At 43.6% G+C, this 27,125-nt stretch overlaps 2 protein-coding genes across 3 annotated transcripts in view; one reads left to right on the top strand and one right to left on the bottom strand.

The window, feature by feature from the left end:
- lrp1ab (low density lipoprotein receptor-related protein 1Ab) overlaps positions 1-27,125 on the bottom strand; it is an 88,794-nt gene that overhangs the window by 16,419 nt on the left and 45,250 nt on the right. For both annotated transcript variants that reach the window (XM_038722557.1, XM_038722558.1), the window contains 48 exons: positions 26,769-26,991; positions 25,693-25,882; positions 25,434-25,577; positions 25,052-25,288; positions 24,671-24,851; positions 24,105-24,327; positions 23,730-23,919; positions 23,501-23,623; positions 23,050-23,190; positions 22,552-22,677; positions 21,932-22,048; positions 21,756-21,836; positions 21,491-21,658; positions 20,232-20,414; positions 19,611-19,808; positions 19,198-19,443; positions 18,439-18,636; positions 17,111-17,315; positions 16,761-16,925; positions 16,273-16,517; positions 14,493-14,624; positions 13,251-13,478; positions 12,936-13,110; positions 12,522-12,616; positions 12,238-12,387; positions 11,997-12,137; positions 11,666-11,794; positions 11,440-11,571; positions 11,179-11,313; positions 10,935-11,064; positions 10,672-10,798; positions 10,400-10,551; positions 10,121-10,245; positions 9,466-9,840; positions 4,963-5,152; positions 4,563-4,767; positions 4,262-4,454; positions 3,573-3,698; positions 3,331-3,459; positions 2,812-2,931; positions 2,296-2,409; positions 2,024-2,173; positions 1,812-1,934; positions 1,531-1,647; positions 1,271-1,399; positions 1,056-1,184; positions 756-896; positions 406-593 (listed from right to left, as the gene is read on the bottom strand). In XM_038722557.1, the coding sequence (XP_038578485.1) occupies positions 406-593; positions 756-896; positions 1,056-1,184; positions 1,271-1,399; positions 1,531-1,647; positions 1,812-1,934; positions 2,024-2,173; positions 2,296-2,409; positions 2,812-2,931; positions 3,331-3,459; positions 3,573-3,698; positions 4,262-4,454; positions 4,563-4,767; positions 4,963-5,152; positions 9,466-9,840; positions 10,121-10,245; positions 10,400-10,551; positions 10,672-10,798; positions 10,935-11,064; positions 11,179-11,313; positions 11,440-11,571; positions 11,666-11,794; positions 11,997-12,137; positions 12,238-12,387; positions 12,522-12,616; positions 12,936-13,110; positions 13,251-13,478; positions 14,493-14,624; positions 16,273-16,517; positions 16,761-16,925; positions 17,111-17,315; positions 18,439-18,636; positions 19,198-19,443; positions 19,611-19,808; positions 20,232-20,414; positions 21,491-21,658; positions 21,756-21,836; positions 21,932-22,048; positions 22,552-22,677; positions 23,050-23,190; positions 23,501-23,623; positions 23,730-23,919; positions 24,105-24,327; positions 24,671-24,851; positions 25,052-25,288; positions 25,434-25,577; positions 25,693-25,882; positions 26,769-26,991 (7,864 nt within the window). The remainder of the gene's footprint in view (positions 1-405; positions 594-755; positions 897-1,055; positions 1,185-1,270; positions 1,400-1,530; positions 1,648-1,811; positions 1,935-2,023; positions 2,174-2,295; positions 2,410-2,811; positions 2,932-3,330; positions 3,460-3,572; positions 3,699-4,261; positions 4,455-4,562; positions 4,768-4,962; positions 5,153-9,465; positions 9,841-10,120; positions 10,246-10,399; positions 10,552-10,671; positions 10,799-10,934; positions 11,065-11,178; positions 11,314-11,439; positions 11,572-11,665; positions 11,795-11,996; positions 12,138-12,237; positions 12,388-12,521; positions 12,617-12,935; positions 13,111-13,250; positions 13,479-14,492; positions 14,625-16,272; positions 16,518-16,760; positions 16,926-17,110; positions 17,316-18,438; positions 18,637-19,197; positions 19,444-19,610; positions 19,809-20,231; positions 20,415-21,490; positions 21,659-21,755; positions 21,837-21,931; positions 22,049-22,551; positions 22,678-23,049; positions 23,191-23,500; positions 23,624-23,729; positions 23,920-24,104; positions 24,328-24,670; positions 24,852-25,051; positions 25,289-25,433; positions 25,578-25,692; positions 25,883-26,768; positions 26,992-27,125) is intronic.
- Positions 5,177-9,454, top strand: LOC119905485 (galanin receptor type 1-like). Its single transcript, XM_038722565.1, has one exon. It carries the CDS (start codon positions 7,410-7,412, stop codon positions 8,466-8,468), a length of 1,059 nt encoding a protein of 352 aa, XP_038578493.1. The 5' UTR covers positions 5,177-7,409; the 3' UTR covers positions 8,469-9,454.

Genomic DNA, 27,125 nt, shown 5'->3' with positions numbered 1-27,125 from the left:
CAACAACCTGCCAGCATAAAGTGAAACCTTTTGGTGAACAAATAGTTGCTAATCATTTTCAAATGACCACAGCATAGAAACCACAGGCCTGAGAGTTCACACAGAGTTCAAGCTGTTCTAAGACTGGCCTCCTACTTTCCAGGAAGAGAGCCAAAACATGTTTTTGTCTTACATAACCGCATGCCTGGAGTGAGTGGTTCCCATCCTTTTACTTCAGATCCTCCCTAACTCACCATTAATAACCATACACCCCATTTGTCTGTGAGGTAACGGTGTGCCTACTAGATGTATAATTTCTTGGCCAATTAAAGTCAGTGAGTTCATAAAGTAATTTAATTTCCTGTAGTTGCTCTTGAAAAGATGAGGCGGCGGGGAAGCATTAAAACAACCAATTAGATGGCTTACCTTGAAGCCAATCTTGAGGTCATCACAGAGCTGCGAGCAGCCACTCAGCTTAATGTTGAGACACTCGTTGATGAAGCAGTTGAGTTCATCAGAGCCGTCACCACAGTCATCATTGCGGTTACACAGCAGAGTCTCATTCAAACACTTCCCATTACGGCACATGAAGGCTGAATCATTACACGTCCTCTCTGAAATCACAGGCAAATGGCATGTTAGATTAGTGTCATTTGAACCAGGATGTGGCAGTGCCCTTTCTGAACAAAAAGTTTCCCATATGATTCATACTTCATTATGTTGGTAGAGAAATAAAAGTTATGAAGAGATTAAAAGACGGTGATTATGATCCCTGCCTGAGTCTGTGCAGCGAGGGTTCTTGGGAGCCTCATCAGAGTGGTCCTGGCAGTCAAACTCTCCATCACACTCCCATTTCTTCTGGTTGAGGCAGCGGCCGTTGGCACAGCGGAACTCATCTGGACCACATGTTGGGTATTCTACACCAGAATAAGAGTATGTTTATTATTAACTTCAACTTCAGCTGGTGACACAACAAAAATGATCACAAATCACAGTCATTCACAACCTAATTTTTCTAACTTGTCACTCAGTCTTTCTGTGTTTCTCTTCCCAGGATCACAATCACACACACTCACCACATTCTGGAGATTCATCTGAGCCATCGAAGCAGTCGGTGTCATGGTCGCACACAAAGTGCTTGGGGATACACTGTCTATTCTGGCACACGAACTCATTCAAGACATCACAAGTGTTGTTGGTGTACACTGGAAGTGGAAAAGAAGGCACTGTGGTTAATAGACTTGTCTTCAATTACAACACAAGTGGGATTTTTTGTAACTCTTCCACTTACTGCAGCCAGCCTTGACGCTCTCATCAGCTCCATCAGGACAGTCTTCGTCTCCATCACACTTCCAGCGTTGAGGCACACACATGTGGGAGCCGGGACACTGGAAAGCCTCAGGACTGCAGGTCTTGGATTCTGTAATGACATCATGGGAAGGTTACATGAGGATAGATCATCAGGAAATCTTACGCTTGCAGTGAAATTCCACCACTTAGCGTGGGAGAAGGTACTTTTACATTGGTGAGCGTAAGTAATACGTCACTTACTGCATTTCTGGTCCTCATCAGAACCGTCGCCACAGTCATCAGAGCCATCACACACCCAGTGGGAGGAAATGCAGCGGTGGTTCCCACATTCAAATTGGGTGGATGTACAAAATTTGTCTGCAAAAGGATGGAAAGAAGAGAGAAATTGTTTAATTTACTCTAACCGTAAGTCATGTTTTCCATGTGAAGTGGAAAGCCTCAAGAAAAATAGTCTGGTTTTTCTGGTATGCTTTGTGTTTTTAAGAAAAAATAAGGGTATTAGAAGACTGTAGAAGACTGACCACAGTGTGTCTCATCAGCTCCGTTCTCACAGTCATTCTCCTTATCACAGGTCCAGCTCATAGGAATGCAGCGACCGCTGGGACAAGCAAAGAAGTTCACTGGACATTTGAGCTTCCTTTTATCTGCAAGACAACAGAAAAAAATCATGTGGCATCTTTGACCATTTTAGAAGAGCCGGAAGCATTTTAGTGGGGAAAACGAAGCAACCAACCTGGGCAGTTTCGCTCATCTGAAAAATCCCCACAGTCGTTGTTGCCGTCACATACCCATGAGGACAGATAACACAGAGTAGTTTTCTCACAGCTCTGGAAGGACGCTCCTTTCACTCCCAGGCGGAAGAAACGGGAGCAATCAGTGGGTTCTAAAAATAACGGAAAACAATTTTTAAACACTAAATTTAAAGAAATCTGAACTAATCCATTAAGCTATTTTTTCCCCATGTGAATCAAATTAATTTTTAGATCATTATGATAGATCACTTACGGCAGTTCATTTCATCACCAGCATCCTCACAGTTGACCACCTGGTCACAGCGGCTGAAGTTAGAGATACAGCTTCCATCTTTGCACTGGAACTCTCCTGCTTTGCACAAGGTCACTGCAGGATGCACAGGGGTTTTCAAAAATGGGGAGTGAGTACACCCTCACAAGCAACTACAACCTCCTCATCAGTCAACTTCTGTAACATTAATATGTGCCTGTCACAAAGCATTTCATTAGGTAAACAAATACACAAGTTAATAAGAAACAAGCGCAACAGAGAACAATCCATGAAGTGCGGCAAAGACCTCAAAGCCCACTCTTTCTGTTGAATTTTTTCTTCAGTTCTTCTCTGGCAGAACTAATCCAGTTAAGGTGCAGGTCAGGTAATTTGATCAGGTAAGCAAAAACGCAGTGGTTGAACAGTTCAAATTGCGCCAAATTCTGATAAAGGCAAACATGATGATGAACGTGAACTAATGATGAATGAGTTGCTACAAAATGGATGGACATTACTTACTGTTGCAGGGCAGTTCGTCTGAGTGGTCGCCACAGTCATCCGTGCCATCACACCAGAACTGGTGGCCAATACAGCGGCCATTCATGCAGCGTCTGTACCCTTTCTTACAAATTCGATTGGCTGTGGAGGAACAGCAGTTTATGAGAGTTAGCTGAAGTGCATCATTTTTTGCATATTTTAAATATTGCCTAATCTACCACTTCACTATTCTATAAATGAAAGTGATAAGCTTACTGCATATTCTGTATCAAGCATACCCTTAAACCATTTAAACCCTTCCGCTTAGCTCAAAATTTACATCTCTTTCCCCGGTAGTCATTTTCTCCTTGGCTATTCTGTAGTCACATATTAGCTCTCACCCTCCTCGCTATCTAATTAGAATTTATTGTATTTGTGCACTTAATCTAACTAAATTGCTTTGAATATGACCATCAGCTAATTATCTGCAAATTATAAAACCTAAATGATGACCTGTGACAGCTCATTGCTCACTAACTAACAGCCCCATAAAACACTCACCACAATAGGACTGCTTCTCATCAGACTTGTCCTTGCAGTGGGCCATGCCATCGCAGGTCAGGCTGTAGTTGATACAGTCGCCGTTTCCACACTCAAAGTCATCCACACTTCCACATGACATATTCAGTGCTGGTGAGGTAGAAACATTTGAATTCAGCAACATGAAACCTTTTAATCAAGAGGAGGCTTTGTAAAATTGGATCCAAAAATTATTGAAGAGTTTCTCTCTCTCTCTCTCTTACAAGAGCAAGTGTTGTCTTCCAGAAGTTTTCTGTCTCCACGGCAACTGCAGTTAACCCGTCCATCGGATGTGGGCAGACACAGGTCTTGGCAACCTCCGTTATTTGTTCGGCAAGGAGAGAACTCACCTAAGGAATGTATAACACAGGAGGGTTAGTTAGGGTAGTAATGTATTATTTCCTTGAGGAGACTTTTTCCTCTGCATGTCAAATGATGGACAGGAGGTCCAGCAGGATGTACCGCATCTAATGATATGAATTCACAGTATTATGAAGTTGGCTTTCAGGATGTACAAGATTAACACTCTACAGCCATGCTCTGTGAGGCTAAATGCTTACACCAGCAAGCTCACAATGACAATGCTAACATGCTGGTCCTTTGCAGGTATGTTTACCATCTTAGTTTAGCTGTTAACATGCTAACATTTGCTAATTGGAAACACAAAGTACAGCTGGGGTTGGTAGCAATGTCATTAGTTTTGGTTAGATATTTGGTCATAAACCAAAGCACTGGACAAATTACAAATTTAAGATGATGATGGTGCTAGATGAAAAGCCATCACCAAAGTCATTACAGTTCATTCTGAGCTGGACAGAAATTTATGTCCCACTGAATGACACCTGCTGGACTTATGAAAATGAGAGGAGCAACTTATTGAAACCTTATAGTGACTTTGGTGAATAATACTTACAGCTGTTGGTGTCGTTAGCCACAGCAACGATGCCCATTGGCTGCTGGGGGATGTCAGCACGCAGCACTTTCATGTCTCCTCCTGTGTATTTGTCAGCTCTAAGCACAGCCCTCCTCACCCAGTCTGTCCAGAAGATGTAGTCTCCATACACAGCCAGGCCGAATGGATGGACAGGCTCATTTTTCAACAAGACCTGAACCAGAAAAATATAGGCAGCATTTCACAGAACAGTTAAGTGTAAGTCAAAACCTTGATACAGTATTCTTTATAGCCCAAAAAATTTTTTAAAGGGCCGCCTTACATAACGGCTGCTTCCATCATATTCGCAACGTTCAATCTTGTCCAGTGTGGCGTCAGAGAAGTAGAGCTTCTCAGCACGGTGATCTATTGCCAGGCCGTTGGGAGTTTTAATGTCACTGCCGATGATCACGAGCACATTGGCTCCATTCAGAGAGGCCCTCATGATGCTGGGAGCCTGCTCATTCCAGTTGGTCCAGAACATGATACTGTAGCGGGAAGAAACACAGGAGAAGCATTATGATGTGCAGCGGGAGTTTCCAAAATGTTCTGGTACAAAAGTTATGGTTGACTGAACTTAAATAAATCTGCTGTTCAAAAGAAAGGAGAAAAAAAAAAGACAAAGTATTGGAACGGGGCCCCGATACAATGCAGAACACCAAGTTTCAAAATTATTGACTCACTCCTGACACTCGTCCAGCACAAAGGCTCTGGGGTGGTCTTCGCCAGACATAGTGACCACAGTGTTGCGGTTATAGGCCACAGAGCGGCTCTGGTCCACGGTGTGGCGAGTGATGGTGGAGGTTGTGTAACTGGTCCAGTAGAGTGTATCCCAACCACGGTGGTATGCCAGGCCCTCAACTGACCCTACATCTGTGAAACAGGAAAGAAAGAAATTGGCCAGCGGTAAATATTTTGGACCCAAGACAATAGTCCTTTTGTTGTCGTCCAGCCAAAGCTGTAAGAAGCAGAAAACATGAGATGAACAAATAGTTTTTATTTCACTATAAAATAATATCACCTCTCAGGGGTGCTACTAGGAGCTTTAATGAGGACCTTCAGTGAGAATCCAACAAATCATTAATCACTGTCATGATTGCCCCCATGGTTAACTCTGACTTTAGACTTTATTCAAGAGGCGGCAGTGAATGCTTTTACACTTTTCCCCATCTTCCCACATCATTTCATGAATAGTGAAACACAAGGAGGACAAGGTTAAAAAGAAAAGTGAAAAATAAAGAGTAACATGGACGTGGTATTGCACAGATCCGAGTGTGTGCCACGCCTGCTGTTCATAGAGAGACTTAAAGAGTCTGTATCATCCTGTCATTTCATGGCTGGCTGCCTGCACATACAAATACAGCTCCCTGTAGACATTTTCATGCATGGTGACTTCTTGTTCTGGGAATAAAACTGCCACTGGAACAGCTTGAGTCACTTTGGGGATATAAGCCAGGGTGAAAAAGTCAGCCATGAACGGCAAAGATAAAGCAGCTGCTCTCTATATCCATGGTCCTTTTGTCCTGCAACCCCCCACTCATAGTACATACAGTAGTAGTAATAATTTTTATCTGTGGTGCCTACATGACACACAACATTGTGGAAAAGGACACTGTGCTGCAGCATTATGGGCTCCAAGGTGTGCATCCATCTGTTCTTGGTCATACTAGCAACCACATTTATGACCACTTAGACCCAACAATAAAAACCTCAACACGCAACGGTTGGCTCTCAGCTGAAAGTCAATAATTGCCCTTTAATAGATGTTTCAGATGAGTAACAAAGTGCCATAATTAACCTTAATGCAGGACAATTTAAAGGCTGAATACCTTGTTAACCAACCCAAATGCAACTAAAAGACCGGTTCAGAGCAGAGTCACGCAAACAAAGTCACACTCAACAACGAATGCTGTACAAAACACAAATGAGAAAAAGGTGCACTTGAGCAGCTAATTGCTTCGATTAAGGGAAGATCACACACTGGGATGAATAAAGTAGGTTCAAGCCAGTATTATGTAATGGGAAACAGCACTATCTCCCCTCCCCTTGCCTGGATCCGCTCAGCCCTTGGTTACTATGCAAACAGTGGTTAAGACCTGTTTGGAAGACCATAGCCACTCAGACCAGAGCCTTTCGGACTATCACAGGAATAGCATAGTAATCCAAGCAACACCGGAGAATTACTTTGTTACTGTTCATTTCAGATCCTAAACTTATTTATTCCCTCTATGACAGAAGGTCATGTTAATTGTACAGTAACTCTTCTGCTGGTGAAGTTTACAGGATACAAGTCTCTGAAGAGCTTCTAAATGGACAAGATACCTCCTGCTGCTGTGACCACTTAGCGTCAAGTAGCATTGACTGCTTTAAAGTGGAAGGCCTGTTAGCAACCACTGGGATGAATTTGTCCACTGTTGCCTGGTTTCAAGAAATCAATACAGCCACAGAGTAACTGCTGCACTGACATCGCTCCAGCTTTGACCCAAACCGCTCCTCCTTGGATTATGGATGACATGCTGATGCAGACAAGGAAAAGCCAGTGTACAAGGATTGCTCTTTAAGGTCATGTTTATTATTTTGTTTTTGCTTTTTGAGTAAAACTGGATCCCACCAAAATATTTTAAGAGAAGTTTTTCCGAGACTATCACTTTTTTTTTTTTAATCTAGAGGTATGAGGTCGTATCCAATCATCTTTAAGTAGTTATAATTTCTGGGACACAGTGAAGGTGACACAGTGGAAGGACAACTTTTAAGGGGGATTAAACCAGACACTTACAGGCGCGTGTGTGGCTTCAGAGGTAGTGTACTTAACCGCTATTCACTATCTGTGCACCAACTGCCTAATGATGGACTGTATATTTTTGCAGATAACATGTACAACTCCACACCCAAAAAATAAAACTAAGCTGGAATATATTCTTTCAATTCTGTTTTTCTGCAGATAATAAATGTCAACCAGGAAGTCTGACCAATGCAATATTATCTGCTTAACTTAAACTGCTATCATTATGAGAGTGTTTAATGGAGTTGATTAAGACACGAACTGGAGCCAACAAACGCATCACCCAGACACTGCATAAACATGCTGTTCTGATGCTTAAATTTAACAGGCCATTAGATTAATTACTCAATGAACTTTTATTGTGAATGCATGGAGACGTTGGGGCAGCAAGTAAACAGCAGCAGCCTTGGCCAAATGAATAGGGCTGATAACGCTTTGGTTAAAGCCATGGTTCCCATTCTGGACGGACTAATCCTGGTGACTGGCCTGGTGGGCCAAACCCTGGTCATCACCATTCTAACTGGCAGGAAGAGGAAAGAAAGTCAACCCCTGCATGGCACAGACACCCTGCTGCTTGCTCTGAGTGCTGCTGACCTGCTGCTGCTGTTATGCCTGCCTTTCCACACCTCTGCCATCACCCTGGGCTTCTGGCCTTTTGGCAGCTTCCTGTGCAAGGCCGTCAGCTTCCTGGGTGTGGCCTGCTCAGCTGCTTCAGTCTTTACCCTGGCTGCTCTGGCTGTGACCCGTTACCTGATCGTGGTACACCCCACCTGGGCGTACCGTTCAAGAGTGCACCAACGCGTAAAGCTAACGGTAGCTCTTCTCTGGGTCCCTGCCTCGGCCTTGGCAGCACCGCAGTTTGCCTTCCGCACAATTACCGTGTCCAGCTCTGTGTACTGCTTTGCCTTCCTGTCTGACTTCAGCCAGCTGGTCTACAGCATCGCCCTCTTCCTGTTCGGCTTCGCTCTACCACTGGGCATTATTGTATTGATGTATGCCAAGATCTACTGTTTTCTTCGACACGCACGGCTGCTGGGGAACGCTCCCCAGCTGGAGCGCTACCAGAGCCAGGTCACTCACACTTCAGCTCTCCTGGTCCTGGTCTTCACTCTCCTCTGGCTGCCCTCCTATGCCCTCATGTTCTCCTTTATTGGAGGGACCCTAACAAGCTCACCTGGCTACAATACCATTGCCATCATTGCCAGACTGCTGGCATCCTCAGTAGCAGTGGTAAACCCTGTACTGTATGCGTTTGTGTCTCAGAAGTTTAGACGAGATTTAGTAGAGCTGGGGCGAGAACGCTGGGCCTGGTGCAAAGGCTGTCTGACTGGTTGCCCTTGTGTGATGGCCAGTGACATGGTACAGCCATTTGAGCTGGACACAACCTCAGAAAGAGGCCAGAACTGACTCTTTGGCCAGAAATATCATGGTGTTCATATAAAAAGAACATTTTACCATCTCTCTATATATTTATATATCCCTATATGGAACTGTATGCAAGACTACATGTGCAATACTCCAAGGTGATGTTAAATGCATTGAACTGTTATGTATTAAATCAGATTAAACTCTTCATGTGTGAACTAAAAAACAAGTTTGTTGTAAATACAATTTCCTTGGATTTAATCAGTTGTACAGCATAATGTAATAAACACCAGCATCATATAATCACTTTATAGTTATACTAAAACTTAATATGATAATATTTATTTATTGCCTTATCTTGAATTATTACACTCCAAATCTTAGCTGTATTAAATTCTCCTTCAACTATAATGCATTCTGTAGTTGGTAGCCATCCTTTGCACAATCTGTTCAAAACCCTGATCTCAATGCAGCATCAATAAAACACACTAACCCCATGCACTTTACTTGTTTTCCTGTCTTTCCTATCAAATAATTAATGTTTTGAATATTGCTTGCTAAGAACAGCTTTGGTCCAGGGCTTTTAAGTGTGATGCATTTCTGGATGGAGTTCAACAACCTACTCCTGAATCATTTACACAGAGAGGGATTTAAAAGACACTTCAGTGTTGAAACAAGCAAAAAGCACAGTGTGTGTGTGTGTGTGTGTGTGTCTTCTTCAAGTGGCAGCCCTAAGTGATGTCAATCTCCTCTAGTTGAGAAGCTGCAGCTGTGTGTACATTACAGTGGATCCTCCAGGGTGCTTGTGTTGTCAATATGTGTGATGATGGCTGTTTACAGTGTTGAGGAGACGAGGGACAACATTCTATTATTAATGGACAGGATAGAAGAAATGGTACCACAAAAAAGCACAGCTGAAATTTATGTAGAAAGACAGAACGGACAGAAAGGTTTAGGTGTGATAAGAGATGCTTAGAAGAGTTTTGTGGATTTTCTGAGGTGTTGAAAGCAATGACATGTAATTGATGACCATACTTACTGTCTACCACAATCTTGCGGTCGGTGCCATCATCGTTGATCTGCTGGATGTTGCCAAAGTGGATGTCGCTGAAGAAGATGCGATTCGCTCCCTTCCCTCCACCTCCATGATAGTCATAGCTGAGGGCGATGACATTCTTCATGTGGTCAGGGTCCTCAAACGGCTTTATTGGCGCGTTGAGGTTTGTCTCATCGGATAGGTGGATGCTCTTCAGAATGGTACGCTCTGAGTACAGCAGGTATCCGTCGTAGTCACGGCAACCGCGGTTGTCCTCTGCCAGCATGCCGTGAGCACAGGCGCAGGTGCGCTCCCCGTTGCCACGATAAAGACACAGCTGTTCACAGCCGCCATTGTTGTCTTTGCAGACGTTGGTGCCTGGGGAGTGTGTGACATGTTTATGAGATGTGTCGTTAAACAAATAATTAGGCCTGGTTACACACAGCATTTCACTGATTCCTGTGGGGTGTTGATTAAGTTAGGTGGTATAAGTATTTATCATTGTGCGTGAAGGCTCGTCTCTGTATATATGTGAGGACAAACTCAGGGCAGCCCACTCATCTTGTGAGGACATTTTTGCCAGACTTCATAGCAAAAAAGACAATTTTTTAGGGTTTGTGGTAAAGTTTAAAAGTGTGCATGTTTTGTGTGTTCCTACCTTGCTGCCTGCCCCTGTTGAAAACCTTGATGTCTTTCAGCTGTACACCAATGCCAGTCCTGAGCTGCACAGCATCTGTTGCGTTGTCTTTGCTACCTCTCTTAATGGAGCCATTGGCATGAGTCCTTAATAAAAGAAAGCAAAACTGTGAGTCAATTAACAGCATGATACAATATGAAATCTTCCACGTGATTCACATGCATCAGCAAGTATGACTAGATAATAGAGCAATGGAAAAAGATTGGTTCAATAAACAAATTAATTAACTACTGAACTGACCGGTCACTCCAATAGATGTACTCCTCAAAAACAGATACAGCAAACATGTCCATGTTGTTGTTGGCCAGCACCAGCTCCCTGTTCTCTCCAGTCTCAAGGTTGATACGCTCAATCTTGTCTGTCCTTGCATCGCACCAATACAGCAGACCCGCCTGCAGAAACAAAGGAGAAATAAAATAGCGTTGATTATTCAGGGAGACTGGCTTGCTTGTTCCAACTAGACATTTGAAATGTGTTGAAGGAAAAGCAATGATGTCAGCTGTGGTCCACACCTCATAGTCGACAGATATTCCATTTGGCCAACTGATGCTCACATTGACCAGCACCAACCTCTGGGTGCCGTCCAACCTAGAGCGCTCAATACGAGGGTACTGACCCCACTCAGTCCAGAACAGATACCTGAGCACAAGGACACAGAGAAGATGTTTTAAAAGTGCATGTTAGAAATATAGTAGTAGTTGAAACTACATTGCAAGTACCAAAAGGCAACAGCATTTTTTGAAGGGAGAATTAAACTGTTGGCACAGAGCTTTACCCTTTAACTGGGTGGACGGTGATGGCTCTGGGCTTGTCCAGGCCCTGAGAAATTACAACATAACGGAAGGAGCCATTCAGCCTGGCCACCTCGATCACATCAAAGCCCTGGTCAGTCCAGTAAATATTTCCTGTAAAAGAAGGGTACACATCAGCAATGCTGTCCAACTGTGTAGTATGCACAAGTGAATTAAAACAATATTTTGAATATATATAAAATAATTGAATATCTGTTATGACTAGACCTGCTATCCAGTCAACGGTGATGCCTTCTACTCTGCCAATGCCGTTGGTGACCACATCTTCTCTCCATGTCTGGTCTCTCTTAGCCCTGCTGATGGTGCTCAGACCCATGTCCACCCAGTAAATGGTGTCATTCTCTGAAAACGAAGAGGCATTTTGTGTCATCCTATAAATACACACTTCACTGAGATAAGCTTTAGACAGCTTTAAAATGCCACTCGAACAAGGCCTTCCAGTTACTGATGTCCCTCAATGTCACTCACCAGCGTGGAAGTCGATGCCGACAGCCAGAGAGGTGCCAGACACTGGCACCAAGGCATCAGATTTGTCTGCCGGGTCAAGTGGAATTCCTCTGATTCCCTCATGAACAGAGTAAAGCAGGAAAGAGCCCATACCTGCTCAGAGACAGTACAATATGATACGTTTTTCTTTTTAGGACACACTAAGACCTACTGTATGTGTGACTGTAGCTGTAAAGCAGTGTCTTACCTTCACAGGACTGCTGTCCTGTTTTGAGGCTATATCCAGCAGTGCACATACAGGCCCTGGTTGTTGGTGAGGTAGGCAGACACAGCTGTGAGCAGTCTCCATTGTTGTTACTACACAGGTTGATACCAGCTAAAGGAAAAGGTGAAGAAGTGAGGCCCAAGAAGAGTTTCACGATAAATAGAGGACTAATTTGGTGAGTTTTACAGCAGCTTCAGAACATGAGACTAAAGTAAATTTGATCTAAATTGTCTTTCAAACTGATATAGAATTACTGTTTGACTCTAAATACTGACAACACAAGCAGAACCATTTTTCAATTAATATTTCTTACCTTTCTGCACATCCTCATCATAGATCCTCATGTGCATCATAGGGGAGGTGTTGTTTCGCAATACCTTCCAGCTTCCTCCATCGCTTTTGTCACAAGTTCCTATCTGGTCAGTTCCCTGGTCTGCCCACCACAGCTTGTCTCCTACAGTGAGGGAAATTGATTCATAGCCATTGTATGTTATCACTTTCAGATTAGAATAATCTGAAAACAAAGAGAACTTGATGAATCATCTTTATCTTACCCATAATAGCCAGTGCAGTAGCCTTGGTAAGTTTGCCTTTAACACCTTCTAGGATCTCCAGTTTAGTTCCATCCAGCTGACAGCGGTTAATGGTGCTGTTTCCTGAGCTGATCCAGTACAGCTGCTCTTTTTCATAGTCAATAGAAAGCCCTGAGTGGAAAGAATAACAATGCAATGATACATATACATCTCTTACACTAACACGCTTAATCTCTGCTTTTACCAAGTAGAACTAAATTGAGAATCTGATATTTTTGGCAGTAGTGGGGTATATATGTGCTCACCTACTGGTCCTTTTTGATATGTGAAAAGTGTTGTGTGGTTGCTACCATCCATGTTAGCCATGCTTATGTTGTCACCGTCAGTCCAGTACAGCTTCCTGAGGAGGGATATGAATGTCATGAGACATGGAGAGGAGGTGAAATCTATTTTCTAGATCAGAGCGATGCTCTACCAAAGAAGAACTACAGCTGTACCTCAAAAAACACCATAGCGCATTGTTTTAAAGCACTTAGGCAGCACATGCTCTTGAATTTATGGCTTTAAGTTTAAATAAAAGCAATTGAAAAGGAAATTAAGAAAAGGAAACTGTGTTTCATTTGGACACTAAGTCAAAAGGAAAACAGAAAAAGAGCATCAGAGACACAAATCAAATCTTGAACTGAATGCATACCTAACTAAACGAAGAGAACACTCACCCCAGTAGAGGATGCACCACCAGACAGTGGGGCTTGTCTAAGCCCTGTATGACAGCATTCTTGAAAGATCCATCCAGTCTGGCCACATTGATCTGCTTCTTATTGGCATCATAACTGGTCCAGAAGAGGTTTCTGGACACCCAGTCTACCGCCAGCCCGTGAGCATTGGGAAGGTCTGGGAAATGTACCACAATTGAAAAGGTTAGGGTTTTAATCTAATTTTCAGACAGATAAAGAAAGTTTGAACTATAAAGTGAAATAAAAATATAAAAGAAAAAAAAAAGGACTGGACAGATATTCCTATAAGGTTCTTACCAGCAGACACAACAGTCTCCACCCCTGTGCCATTAATGAAAGCCCTCTTGATAGTCTGCGTTCGGACATCTGACCAGTAGATGCGATGCTCCACAGCGTCATAATCCACCACTGTCACGTTGTCTATGTCCAGCACGGTGAAGGAGATAATGTAGTTGTAATGGGGGTTGTCAATGTCTACACCCCGGATCTCGATCTGACGAGCATATAGAAGGAACTTTCGCGACTCTGGAGGGACACACACACACACACACACACACCGAGAATAAGAATGATTTTAAGCACTTCTGTTGCATTGGATGAAGGGAGAAAGGAAGAACAAACGCATAGAGAATAAGATAGACAGCTTGTCTAAGTTAACATTTAACTTTATCATTATCATTTTTTTCTGTTTTATCAGTTTCAAATCCAACGTTAGCAACAAAGACTTCTCTGTATAGAAACTCAAGATTGTCCCATCAATATATTTGTAAATACATTGTGATTAAAAGTTTAGTTAAGTTTAGGCTTCTTCTTGCTGTACTAGCCAGACAATCAAAGGGCCAGCTGGATCCCAGGAGATCAGCTGGATCCCAGGAGATCAATCTGACCAGACAGTAGCCTGTTGCCCTTGTCGAGGCTCGACTGCCTCTTGGGTGATGTGAGGTGAAGACAACAAATGTCTCCCTCTAAATCAAAAAAATCATAAAGCTTTAACAGCTCATTATAAATGGTGAAGGTGTCCAGAGTGCAGAGTTTGGTTAAGACTCCGCTCTGCTCCCTGAAAATTCCTGTGTTAATGGGGGTATGCAACAAACGGCCTCTAATCCAATTGTCCTTGAGTCTACACTGCTGTGATGAGGACTGTTCTGCAGAATGCTAAACATTTTAGACAGACAGCCACACATGGACACAAATTCTCATAGCTACCCCTAAAACCATCATGAAATCTCACAGCAATAAATGAAGACCTCAGCACATCGCTTGTGGGCTTTTATATGAAATGAAATGGAAATGAGAGTGAAGAAGGCTGCGTGGTATAAACAGAGGAGGTATAATCAGATCTTCTGTCATAATAGATGACAGCTAAAGACTTTGATGTCATTAACATGACACTGGGAAGCTAAGCCCACCGTAGCCGTCATGACAGTTGCAAACAAAGAGCGTGTTTCTTGCTCCTTGATGACATGGATTATATATGACAGCGTTGTGCGTACACACTGTGGTTTTTGTGTGTGTGTGAGTAATAGTTTCTGTCCTTACCTTTGCAGGTACGTTTGTCAGGCTGGAGCTTCATGAGGTGAGGGCAGGCACAGGAGAAGGTCTGGTTGAAGTTGATGAGACAGAGGTGGGAGCAAGGGCCTTTACCGTTACTGGTGGCGCAAGGGTTAGGAGCTGAAAGAAATAAAAAGTCAAGATAGGAAATGTGGTGAATGAGACAGTATGTTCTGCAGATTGCTGTGTGTATATTTTCAAAAAGTATCACCACTAAATCCCCCAAAACAAAAGCCTTTACATTATATCAGACAAAGCAAATTGTTTAATGTGATGGGCGAATTAACAAAGAATTGATTGCAGCAGCTGATACTACCATGAATAGCGCATCACGTGCAACTGCTATCTGCCCTGTCTCAAAGTCTGATTCACAAAAGATATTGCACTTATGATATTACTGCGCAAACGCATCCATAAGAGTTTGCATCAGTTAAATATTAATCTACAATTTTCTGTGGTGGTCCCAGAAATATATGTTCTTAGGGTGTACTGAAGTAGTGTGTCCTAAGACGTCAAAAATGTTACAAATGCAGCTGTAAGAACAAAACGTTAGGTTTTAGGTAGGTTTAATGTTGTTTTCCAGTTTCATTCCCTTGTGGTGATATATATGAGTGGAAAGAATAACAATGCTATGATACATATACATCTCTTACACTAACACGCTTAATCTCTGCTTATAGGTGTTGTAATGTCTAAGCAATCTCTGAGCATATGATGTAGTGTGATGTGTTATTGCTTCCCCTGGCTTCAATCGCCACTGGCATGATCACTGGAAGTCTGGGTGTGACACAGAGTGAAATTATTAGTATCTTCAGAAAGTTTGTGGTATCTGAAGTGCATTTATAACAAACTTCGTGTTGCCATTAGTGCTAGTGTTTGTGAATTGGACTTCTTTTTATTAGGCTCATTTGCATAGAAAGGGTAAAGTTTTGTGGCAAATCTATGCGTATTACCTAATGTAAATAGCACCGCAGCGCACTTAGGGATTTATTTTACCCTTTGCAGATGCTTCAAGAATTACAAGGTTTCTTTTTGTCTTATTTCTGCAGGTTTAGAGGCTGCAAAAGCTGCACAATCCTTTAGTGAATTCAGCCCTAAGTGTAATGACCTCTCCATCAACGGATCTTCAAGGAAAGTGAGAGTGCAGAAAAAGACTTTGTCTACCAGACCTGTCAGCACAGCTTGTTGCCTCATCACTGTCCTGGGCATTGGTTGCAGCTGTCAGTCAACAAATCTGTGAGATCTCTCTTTTCCTGCCTCCAATTACAGGACCCAGTGCCTCTCTGCTGTCTACACACCCTTGGGATCCCAAAGCCACTGGCTACTAAACATTAAGGTTACAGTTCATTGTACCAGAATATTGCAAAACAGTTGTGACAATCTTTTTGTCATCTTGTCAATCGTGTCTCTGAGACCGAAACATGACATTTATGCCGCAGGAGGAGTTTTTTATTTCCTACCCAGCCGATGGGAAATGGCAAACAGTGAGGTGACTATTTGATCAACATGGTGTCCAAATTGCTGCCCGGTGTGATGAGACAACAAGTCTCACAGCTCTAAAAGGTCAGCTGTCTTTGGGGAACAGGAGTCGTGAATCAGCACGGTCAGCAATGAACCGCAAGCTCGTCACTGTTGTCCTTAGAGTCAAGGCCAAATTCCGTCAGCCCCGCTAACAGACAGGGGTACATCTGAGATTTGGGGGCGCTCTCTGTGGGAATGTGTGTTTCTCTATGAGCGTTGACGCATATGTATCTGGTGTGCAACTTACCCTGGGGTTGTCTGGACGGGTGATAGACCTGCAAGTCAAACGGCTGTGTGTTGGTGCGCTGGACTACGGTGACCTTGTGTCCTGTCCATTTGTTGGCTTTGGCCAGAGTGTTAGTCCTCCAGTCCGTCCAGTAGACCTCTCCTCCATACATGGTCACAGCAAAAGGGTGGGACAAATACTCATGACCCCGCAACACTTCAATTAGCCCAGAACCGTCGTACATAGCAGAGTAGATAGCATCTGACCTGGAGAAGCATTAGGGCAGAGATTTATACTTTACGTAACAGTGTAACAGGCATAACATGTGCATCAGCTTAGGTATACGCATGTTGCTCGCGCTACTAGATGAGGCTGTGCTTTGTATGTAGTTTTATATAAGCAAAGCACATCTGCATATTTATTAAAAAATGAGTGGGTAATGAGTGTGTGGGTGGATGCAGTACAGTGAGAGCAATCTGTATATTCAGAGACTAAGGGGTATACACTACCTGGCATCAATCCAGACAATGCGTCTTTCCATGTAGTCCACAGTGAGTCCGTTGGGCCAGCCGCCACTGCCTGTTTCCCTGTGGATAGTGCGTCTACCTTCACCACTCATAGATGCTGCCTCAATCCTGGGCAAATTGGCATCCCAGTCGGTCCAAAATAGAATACTGCCAACAGAAAATAAATGTGAGGGTGGATTTTTTCACAGATGTCTACAGCATCGTCATATAAGAACATGTTGGATTTAATAGAAGTTGGAGAAATATATTTTAAGTTAAAAGGTATTTGAAATTCCAATGACTTCCAATTCTGAACCAGGGTGATTATAGCTTCAGACACATTTTCTTCTTACCCATCTCGAGGGTCTAGGGCGATGGCCCTTGGGTGCTCCACCTCCCCAGCCAGAAGGGTGGTTCTCATCGTCCCATCTAGTTTGGCCACCTCTATCTGGTCCAGATTGCTCTCCACCCAGTAGATGTTTCCTGCTATCCAGTCCACAGCCAGGCCCTCTGGAGTGGCGAGTCCATACTGGATAACAACCTCAAAACTGGTCAGGGCTTGAATGGGACACATAGTGAAAGAGGGGCTCAAAACTAGAATGGGGAGGGTTCGTAATTCAGCTTATTTAGTGTAATAGCTCGGCTCATGTCACTTTCACCAAGGAGAGCAAATCTCCAGCCAGCACATATGGTTTGTTGCAAAAAAAAGAAAAAGACAAAGAATGATTTGTGTAGAATTCTTTATTCTTATGGAGTCAGTCAGTGAAAGGCATGCACTGCTGCTGTGTCTGTCAGCGTGACTTCGACCAGCGGCATCTTCCCAACCCCACTGCCCCACTTCTAAGAAAACAAACATCCAACACCAGCTCTCCCACTCTTTATTTTCCAGAAACAACGGGCTCTCTCACGCAGACTAAGTGCAAACCAAAATGTGTGATCATCTCTGGCATTTCTTCTCAAGGCCTTCCAGTAGTAATTAGAGGGAGAGGGATAGGCCTTCTTCACAGTTTGCTTAAAGGAATGCTGGAGTTATGGCTGCCTTCCTGTGTGTATGTGTGGGTAGTATCCCAACAACTTTAGAGTTTCTGAAAAAGCTTCAATAACAAGCAGCAGGAGCTGATCTATGAGCTGGTCACAATGTCTCTGCTCAGGAGCCCTATTATGATGGTGAAGTTGGAGGGCTGGGTACTGGAGCTGCAGTGTGTTGTGCCTCCTACGCTATATCAGTGTTCTGGCAGCAGTCACGCACAGCGAGTACTGAGACAAATGGAAACAGACAAAGCCTTCCGTGTGCCCCCTAAGTGCTGTGCTGGGAACACAACCTTGATTGGCAAGGAGACCTGGGGTTTTGGAGCAGGAAAGGCCGACCATGATTTGGGAGATTTATTCAGGGTCACAGACTGCCACTGCTGACCATAGACGCTTTTAAAAAACATTTGGAAATTGCAGTGACTTGGCTCAGTGGAAGTTCATTTCCGAGAAATGCTCAGTCAAAAACACAAATACGATTTGCTATCTCAGAGAGAACAATCCACTTTACTATTTTTATTTTGCTTACAAAACAATGACACTGAGAAATTAACTTATCACTACGACTGTCCTTCGTGGCTCTTCATTCCACTAACTCATCTATCTTTCTAACCAAAAACTACCAGAAGCTGTAGCTAACTGCCTGACTCACCTCCATTATCAGACAGTTTCCCACGGTAGATCTTGTCCTCCGCGACATCAGTCCAGTACAGGGTGCTCTCATTGAGGTGGAAGTCCAAGGCAATGGTGTTTCTCAGGCCTGGTACCAGCACAGTGAACTCCCCTTTGTGAAGATCAATCCTTCTGATCTCATGGCGGTTGGAGAAGATAATAAAGGGCTTGAAAGGATCTGAAGGCAAAGAAGTTGTACCCGGAAAAGTGTCAGTGTCTCAACAAATTAAATCTCAATTCAAAACCCAACAAAACCCCTTGTGGGTCTTGGATCAAGTCTGGCCTTAGTTGTCTCTGAGTGGTGTGTGGTTTGATGCTCACTTTCTGGGGAGAAAAAACTAAAAAAAAGGTATATACATTAGGGCTGCAACAAAAGATTATTTTTTATTGTCTGTTAATCTGTGGGAAATTTTCTTGATTAATCAATTAGTTGTTTGGTTCACATTATGTCGTAAAAACAGTTGATCTGTGTTTCACAATTATGTCCCCAATTGTCTTGTTTTGCCCAAAATATATTCAGTTTTGAAGAATATTTACTTTTTTTTTCTTAAAAAATTACTCAAAACCGATTATAAAAATAGTTGGCAATTAATTTAATAGCTGACAACTAATCATTTTATTGTTATAGCTCTAATTTACATACATTATTATTAGTATTGCAGAGCTTGTTCAGCACAAGGAAAATCCTTTTTTGAAGAAATTCTGCAGTTTTTAGGAGTAAATCTTTAACATTCTTTACCAGTGCTTTTGCAGCTCTCCATGTCATTCTCCAGCTCCCAGCCCTCGTAGCAGGAGCACTTGACGCTGGATTTCTCCTGCTCGCACTTCTGGCTACACTTCAGGTGTTTGGGACAGAAGCTCTGGATCTGGCAGGTCTTGTTGTCGGCTCCCAGCTCCATGCCCAGGGGACAAGAGCACATAAAGCCCTCCCCGGGAATGATGCTGCAGTTATGGCTACAGCCACCGTTGTCCAATGAACACAAGTCTGCAGGCGAGAAACAGAGAATATATCTGAGACAGGAGAGTTGTATGTATTGTTTGTGGTGTTTTTTTAATATGGAAGGTACAGGACAAAAGAACCAGGTACTGAACACACTGTCGTGTTGTGGTTTGTGTATAAAGGTTTTTTTTTTTGTGTAAAGAACATTTTACCACAAAGTTTCTCATCAGAGCCGTCAGGACAATCGTCAGTGCCATCACACAGCTTCTCAGCAGGCAGACAGATGGAGTCATTGGTAGCACACATGTGGTGAGACAACTTGCACACCAACGCCTCACAGTTGTCCTCATCCGAGTTGTCCTCACAGTCACTGTCGCCATCACACACCCAGGCCTTGCTGATGCAGCGAGCTGTCAGGACCAAAAAATATAAATTTTCAGCTTGTGTTGTTTCATTGAGATCGGTTTTAAAAAAGTCACACCAGCATTTATAAAAACAAAAGTTCAGACCAAATCATCTTAACAGTGCTGATCTTTGAGGGAACAGAGAGAACAAGCGAGTTGAATGAGAAGCAACAGTAACAACTCTTTGTATCCAGTTTGCCACAAATTAAACTTGCCACAAAGAGCAGCCACTTCATGACAGATGTGCAAATACATTTCCTGGTGCCACTTTCCTGTGTGACCAGGCAGTTACTCTTTCATTTATTTGTCTTCATTTTAGAGAATAAAACCCTATTTGTACTAACACAACACTACATCTTCAGCTGACACTGTCAAAAAGGTTCATCCCCCTTAACCTCTGCTACTTAAGCCAGCGGAGAGCATCCTCACCAGAGTCCCTGCAGCTAAACTTGACCGCTGGATCACACATGTGGGTCACACCCTCGCAGTTGCTCTCGTCACTCAGGTCCATACAGTCTGTGTCCCCATCACAGCGCCAGCGCATGGGAATGCACAGACCGTCCATCCGACACTGGAACTCATCCACATGGCAGCCGCCTGGAGGACGGGTAGCTGGAGAGGAAACAGCAAGAGAAAGTGTGATAGTTAGCCAAAGAAAACCAAAAACAAACCAAGCCAATGTTAAAGAAGCAACAGAGTACCAGTACACGTCAGCAATTGAAAAATAACTACCACTGGAATCACAACCAGCAAATGTCACACACATACTGAGAAGAGAAAGAATAGGCTATTCTAGTCATTAATTAATGCTGGGATGCTGGGTCAACAACCTGACACTGAGCCAAGTCAAACAACAATGATACACACAGCTCACTGACTGATTTCACAGGCAGATTAAAGGCACCAATAAGGAGGGGACACAATGACATCTCCTCACGGCAAAGGTCGGCTCTTGGCATGGCTATAGCCAGGAATGGGCCAGGGACCATTCAGTACTGGACTACAATGTACAGGAGAGGAGGCGATAGCTTTGCTTTTTTATTTCAGCTAATGATTTCCAGACAGGCAGGCCAATAGAGCCCACAAAATAACACACACACACACACACACACACACACACACACAGAGCACAGATTGCTCATTAGACCAACAGGTCATGCTGGGCCCCATTTTTGCATGCTGGGACTTGACACCAGTTGGCTGCGTTTCTGCATGGATCAAACAGTACGTACAACTTCAGAACACACACAGTGTACAGGAGCACATGTTTCTAGGAAGACCCGACACTGTGCTTTGACACTGCCTCAGTCGTTGCTAAGAAGAGTGGTTAACCAGCAAAATCTCAATGTTCCAAATCAGACATGACACACCAGCTATTTTCAACTGTCAACATGTAAGTTCATATCACTGCAGCCAGTCAAAACATCTGTGCCATTTGCACTGCACCATAAGAGTTTAATTGTTATCTAACCACAAAACATAATCACATCCTGAACAGAGCAACAGAGAGTATTTGCTGTAAATGATAAGTGGAAGCCAGAGGGCATGTAGGGGCATGGAGCGCAGAGGAAACATAAAGGGGGGGGTGGGGGGGTCGGGGGTGGACTCGGGTACAGCTGGCAAAAGTCCAAACAAAGCCGTAAAGAGCAGTGCTTTTTCACTTTGGTACACACAGTACTGTTCCTTACCCTGGTTAGTGCAGTTGGCATGAGTCTCGTCACTGTAGTCTCCACAGTCATTGTCGCTGTCACAGGTCCAGTATTCTGGGATACAGCGGCCACTATTACATTTAAACTGCACACTGGAGCAGGAATGGCTGCAGCCGGCTTCATCACTGTTATCCCCACAGTCATTGTCTGTGTATGAGCACACACAAGTTTTTATTTTCAGTTATTGAGATTGTTTTAAAATACAACTTCATGGAAGGTTAAGGAAGTTTCAGAAAGTTATTACCATTGTCACAGCGCCAGTTGATGTTGATGCAGCGGCCATTGGCGCAGGTGAACTGGGTCAGAGGGAAGCAGGTTGGGTAGGCTGAAAAGGGAATATGAGAGAATATTTGTCGTCTACAACTAAAACATGCACTATTCGAGAAAAAGCAACATTGTGAGGGTGCAGTTAAGACTCACCACAGGAGTCTGGCTCATCTGAGCGGTCTCCACAGTCGTCATCCAGGTCACATGTCCAGGAGATGGGGATGCAGCGCCCACTCGCGCAAGGGTACTGGTTTGGTGGGCATGTGCGAGCTGGCAGGGGAACGAGGTGTAAAACGAGATGTTATGTGCTGTGAAAAAGTCATCTTGCAATATCACTCAACATTCAAGCCGCAATAACTTTTTAAGACATCCTCAAAAGGTGGAAATCATTCTAACATAATTGTACCCATATTCTCTTGCTACAAAAAGTACCTAAAAATAGTTGCAACCCCAAAACACTACACTCACTTTATCGTAATTAAGTTAAGGACAATTTGTAATCTCCTTCAATTTATTTGAGACACTGAGACAGCTCTTATAAAAGCAACAAATGCTATTAGCCAAGGACCATCACTGTGTTCCAGCCCATTATGGTAGATCAATAGATGCTCCTGGACTGTTTGCAAAATCATGCTGGCATCCACTGCACTAATCGTAACTGAATTAACTTAAAACTAACAGATCCCATTATGTCTGCTTTAGTTTGTAACTTGTCTCCTTGCCCAAAGTTTCATTTGCCGCTAAAATACAAAGAACTCCCGCTTTGTACTTACCAGAGCAGGTGGTGTTGGATTCATCTTCATCATTACCGCAGTCATTGTCGCCATCACACAGCCATCGCAGGGGGATACAGCGGTTGTTCTGGCATTTGAATCGGTCAGCTGGGCAGGTGTGCTGGTCTGGGGGGAAGAAAGCAAACACTTATTTTATTAAACTTGCTTAAAGATCAATTTTTTGATGTTTTTTTACACTTTCTGTGGGTGACATACTATTGAGCTTGACCCTGTAACCCTCTAAGTATGTCACGTTAAAGGAAGTATTAAAAAAAGAAAAGAACATCCAAGACCAATGTGAGTCCGTGGTTGTCCCTATCGCCTGATGAGGAGAAAGCTAGCCAGTGAAATTATAGCCACATTACACTGCATGGAAAGAGATTGTCTTGGAAACTGTAGTGTGCGCTCTGTCGGTTTGTGTTAGCTAAGATTCGTGAAAATAAATTTTGTTTATCTATGTGTTGCTGTGTAACCATGGCGACGACATGGTGCACTTACGGCAGAGCTCAGGAGCCTCATCACTATTGTCCAGACAATCATTGTCCCCGTCACACTTCCAGCGCTCTTGGATGCAGCGGTTGTTCTTGCAGGCAAACTCCCCAGGCTGGCACTGGGGCGGGGGCACGTAGGAGGGGTTGGCTAGAGATGAGATCAGGGATAGGAGCAGAAACAGATGGGCCATTGAGACAAGAGCCGAGGACCAAAAACAAAACAAAGCTTTCTGGTGCCTCGGTCAGCTTTCCTCTCTCTTAAAGTTGCAAAAATATTGTCTGAGGTTTTTTAAAACTTCTCTCCAGATTTGGAAAAGACAGCGTACAGTAGAGCTCACTAATGGAAAGTACAGCCTAGAATTCTTTAACAGCCTAAACTCCTGCTGAGTAATGAATTTTCCATAATCTTCCACAGGAATCTTTGATGAAATCTGCCTACTGGTAAAGCTGCTAAGTACCTTTGCAGGTGACATTATCGACATCCAGGATTTGATCGTCAGCACAGCCACAGGACCTGCCGTTAGGGATAGCAAGGCACAGACTGCTACAGCCTCCATTGTTAACTCGACACACATTGGTGCCTACACAAAGAGACAAAACCAAGAAGAAAAGTACAATATTAGCATCATATTTTACCTCATATTTAAGTCATGACATGAGAACGAATGAATAGAATGGGGGATATACCTTGCTGCTGGTGTGCATCATACACTCTGATCTCAAAGATGGGTGGCCTCTCGTTTCGGAGTAGGGTGACCGTCTTTGTGGCCTGGTCCAGTTTGTAGATGCTGCCGCCACGGTACTCATTCCAAAAAAGAAATTGTTTGTAATGACATAAGCCGAAGGCGTGGTTAAGCTCCTGCCCCTCATACACCACCTGTTCAATAAGGAAAGAGATAGGAGTTAGATCTCCAAATATTACCGTGTTTCAATATAGTAGTTTTCTTGCTGTTAGGACCACAATGTTGGAATTTATAATTTTTTTTAAATAATGTGGAGTAGTACCTCTATTATCATCAACAAATACACAACATTTTAAATATATTCCTAAACATTACCAACCTTTCGCTGAGTGGTGTTGAGGTAAACCAACTCAATACGGTCGTAGTAAGCATCCACCCAGTACAGGATCCCCTGGGGAATGTCCAGACTCAAGCCATTAGGCCACAGCACAGTCTTGCTGGTCAGGAACACCTGGTGATGGGAACCATCCATCCAAGCTTTCTTGATCTTCCCTCTGTTGCTCTCTGTGGGGTCCTCCTCCCAGTCAGTCCAGTACATCCATCTGGGAGACGAGAAGAGGTATCGGCGCGTTGAAAAGCCATGTGGAATATGACATTTCAGTGTGGGCTTGCACCGTCAAAATGTAGCTCTGACACACGTTAACGGAACATCCCACAAAAAAAATAAAAGGAGGGAGTATCTAAAAAGAAAACTGAAAACTTACCACACCAATGTATCCAATGAGTTTAACAAACATCTACAGTGCAGGCAGCCCACATAACTGCAAGTAACAAACCCCCTGCTGCTGCACCAAGACATTATAACTGGAGTAAAAACTTCAACATAGCATTTATGAGAAAAGAATACCCAATAAAATAACAATCCCCTCCCCTCCAGTGTCTCACCCATGCAGGGGGTCCACCACAATTGCACGAGGGTGGCTCATCTTGCCCTCAATGAGAGTCTTGCGGGTCTGAGAAGCCTTCTCCAGCCTGGCAACACTGATAGTCTTCTTAGGCCCGTCATCTGTCCAGTAGAGATTACCTCCCATCCAGTCTACTGCTATCCCCTCTACTGTGTGAATACCTGAGATAAGCAAAGGGAAGCCAGTGTGAAAAAGAAACTATTAGCTGGCCAATTCAGGATGAGTATCAATAGAATAAAGTGATGATATGATATGAAATAACCTGACTGAATGCTTTTCTTCCCTAAGTTCTTTATAGGATTTGGTTAGAAAGTAAAAGAAGTTCCCAGAACCTTGTGCAAAGCCATCATTTCATCCTTACCTTCCTTCAGTATGGTGTCTCTCTCTGTGCCATCTATCTTCTGGCGGCCAATAATGTAGCTGGTGGCATCAGCAAAGTAGATGAATTCACTAGCGGCGTGGAAATCCAGAGCTCGGGGGTTCATTAGGTTCTCAATGGGAATCATGTACTCATCAGGCACCTTCGCATTCATGTCCATGCCCCTGATGATTCCAGGACGACCCTTACCGTACACTAAGAACAACTCGTGGTCTGGTTCTGCAGGGGGAAAAAAAACACCATTTCTTCTGTCAGCGATTTTGAAACCATGACTTCATTCCCATCATCAGTTATCACTGCTGAAACTAATGGGAAGGCGTTCATTTTTGTCAAATGAAATCTTTCCCTCGGTCTTGATACTCACTCTTGCAGGACTTGCCGTCGCTGCCAAGGCTAAACCCAGAGCGACAGCGGCACGTACGGGTCTTGTGGCTGTTGCTCAGCAGACAGATATCAGAGCAACCTCCAGCCTTCCCAAACTGATCCAAGGCACATGCATGGCTGCGCACTAAGCCAGGAGAGAGGAGCACAGAAACAACAGTCATGCAATGGTGACATTAATCAGTGGACATATATCAGATGAGTTAGCAGTCAAGCTAAGAGCTAAGTTGTGCCTGGATTACCTTGAGGTTGGCGCCTCTGGTGGTACACGTGCAGCGCGGCTCCCCGGTCTACCCGCGTCACCACCTGGAAGTCGGAGCTGTTGAAGCGGTTCACTCTGATCACACTTGTCTTGGGGTTGAGGTTGCCTTCGTCTGAATTGGTGGCATACAGGTAGTTCTCAAATACAGTCAGTCCATACAGGTGCTCAATCTGAAATGCATTGAGACAATAAAACAGCAAAATTTAAAAGTTATCTTGAGTTTGCGACCAAAAAACGCTGACATTCCTTAGCAAAACATGGTGCATGACGAACGGCTTATGTGATATCATTTGTGTACACACTTTAATCTTGGAACACTTGTACTTTCTGCGTAATGAAACTTTGCTAACAAACAATTTATCAGCATAAAACAGATTTTGACAGGTTCTAAAAATGTGAAGAAAGAGACAGACAAACACAGACACAGAGACAGACAGAGAGATAAAGAGAGAGTGTTTGTGGAAACTTGGCACAGGGCAGCACAATGGCTCCACTTCCCATCTGCTGTTAAACAGAGAGAGGTTTTACTTTTATAAGGGTCTATTCTGTACAGCTCTTCTCTACTGTCAGAAAGATGTATGGCTTGGGATCATATTACCTCCCCCCACCTCACGCACATCACAGTCCTTCCACCACTGCAGTCCTGATTTCATTAAGATCATTACTCCACTATAAGTTTGAGCCAAGCTTCGCTCGGGCCAGACTAATATGTTTAGAGAGGCACTAGCCAGGAAAATCACACACTCTTTAAGTAATATCAATCAAGGCAATAAAAAAGACGTATCCTCAGGAGATACACAAGAGACAACTGGAAAACAGTACTGCCTCTAAAGATGATGAGATTACATCTATGATGATACAGATTTAGAAAACAGATGTTTTGTGTTATCAAAGACTGAAAGGTCAGCAGGGACCCTTGGTGATTGCTGTTCAACCTTATAGAAGAAAGTTGATCAATCAGTAGTCTATATTCTTGAGCTTATCTCTATGTATGTTTGGGTGTAGTTGGTTTTTTTTTTTGTTACAACACCCATCCAACCATCCTTTAAACCTCACCAGCAGGCCCTGGATGATGGTGTGTCGGTTCTTGCCCTCATAGTCGACCACTTCGATGTAGTCTAGGTAGGCGTCAGCCCAGTACACCAACCGGTTGACCAGGTCCAGTGTGATACCGTGGGGGAAGACGATCTTGCTGTCCACCAGCTTAGTGCGGTTCTGACCATCCATGTCACAGCGCTCCACCCTCGGGGTAGACCCATAGTCTGTAAAGAACACTTTGCTGTAGCAGAGGAAGAGGAACAAAAAGGAAGAAGGGTTTCAGTAAAGGTAAAGTGACGAGAGGAAATTATATGCCTTAGGAAATTGGCTTGACATTGCACCACTGGCCATGACAGAAATATATGTATTAGTCAT

The sequence above is a fragment of the Micropterus salmoides genome, unplaced genomic scaffold (assembly GCF_014851395.1).
Source record: "Micropterus salmoides isolate LMB-PRFRI ecotype aquatic unplaced genomic scaffold, ASM1485139v1 Ms_hic_scaffold_16, whole genome shotgun sequence".
In the NCBI taxonomy this organism is placed as follows: domain Eukaryota; kingdom Metazoa; phylum Chordata; class Actinopteri; order Centrarchiformes; family Centrarchidae; genus Micropterus; species Micropterus salmoides.
The sequence above is the reverse complement of the archived record's forward strand: the minus strand, read 5'-3'. Positions and strand labels throughout refer to the sequence as shown.

What these genes read in the sequence shown, in the direction of transcription:
- LOC119905485 (XM_038722565.1), top strand. Translation starts at nt 7,410, where the DNA reads ATGAACTTTTATTGTGAATGCATGGAGACGTTGGGGCAGCAAGTAAAC.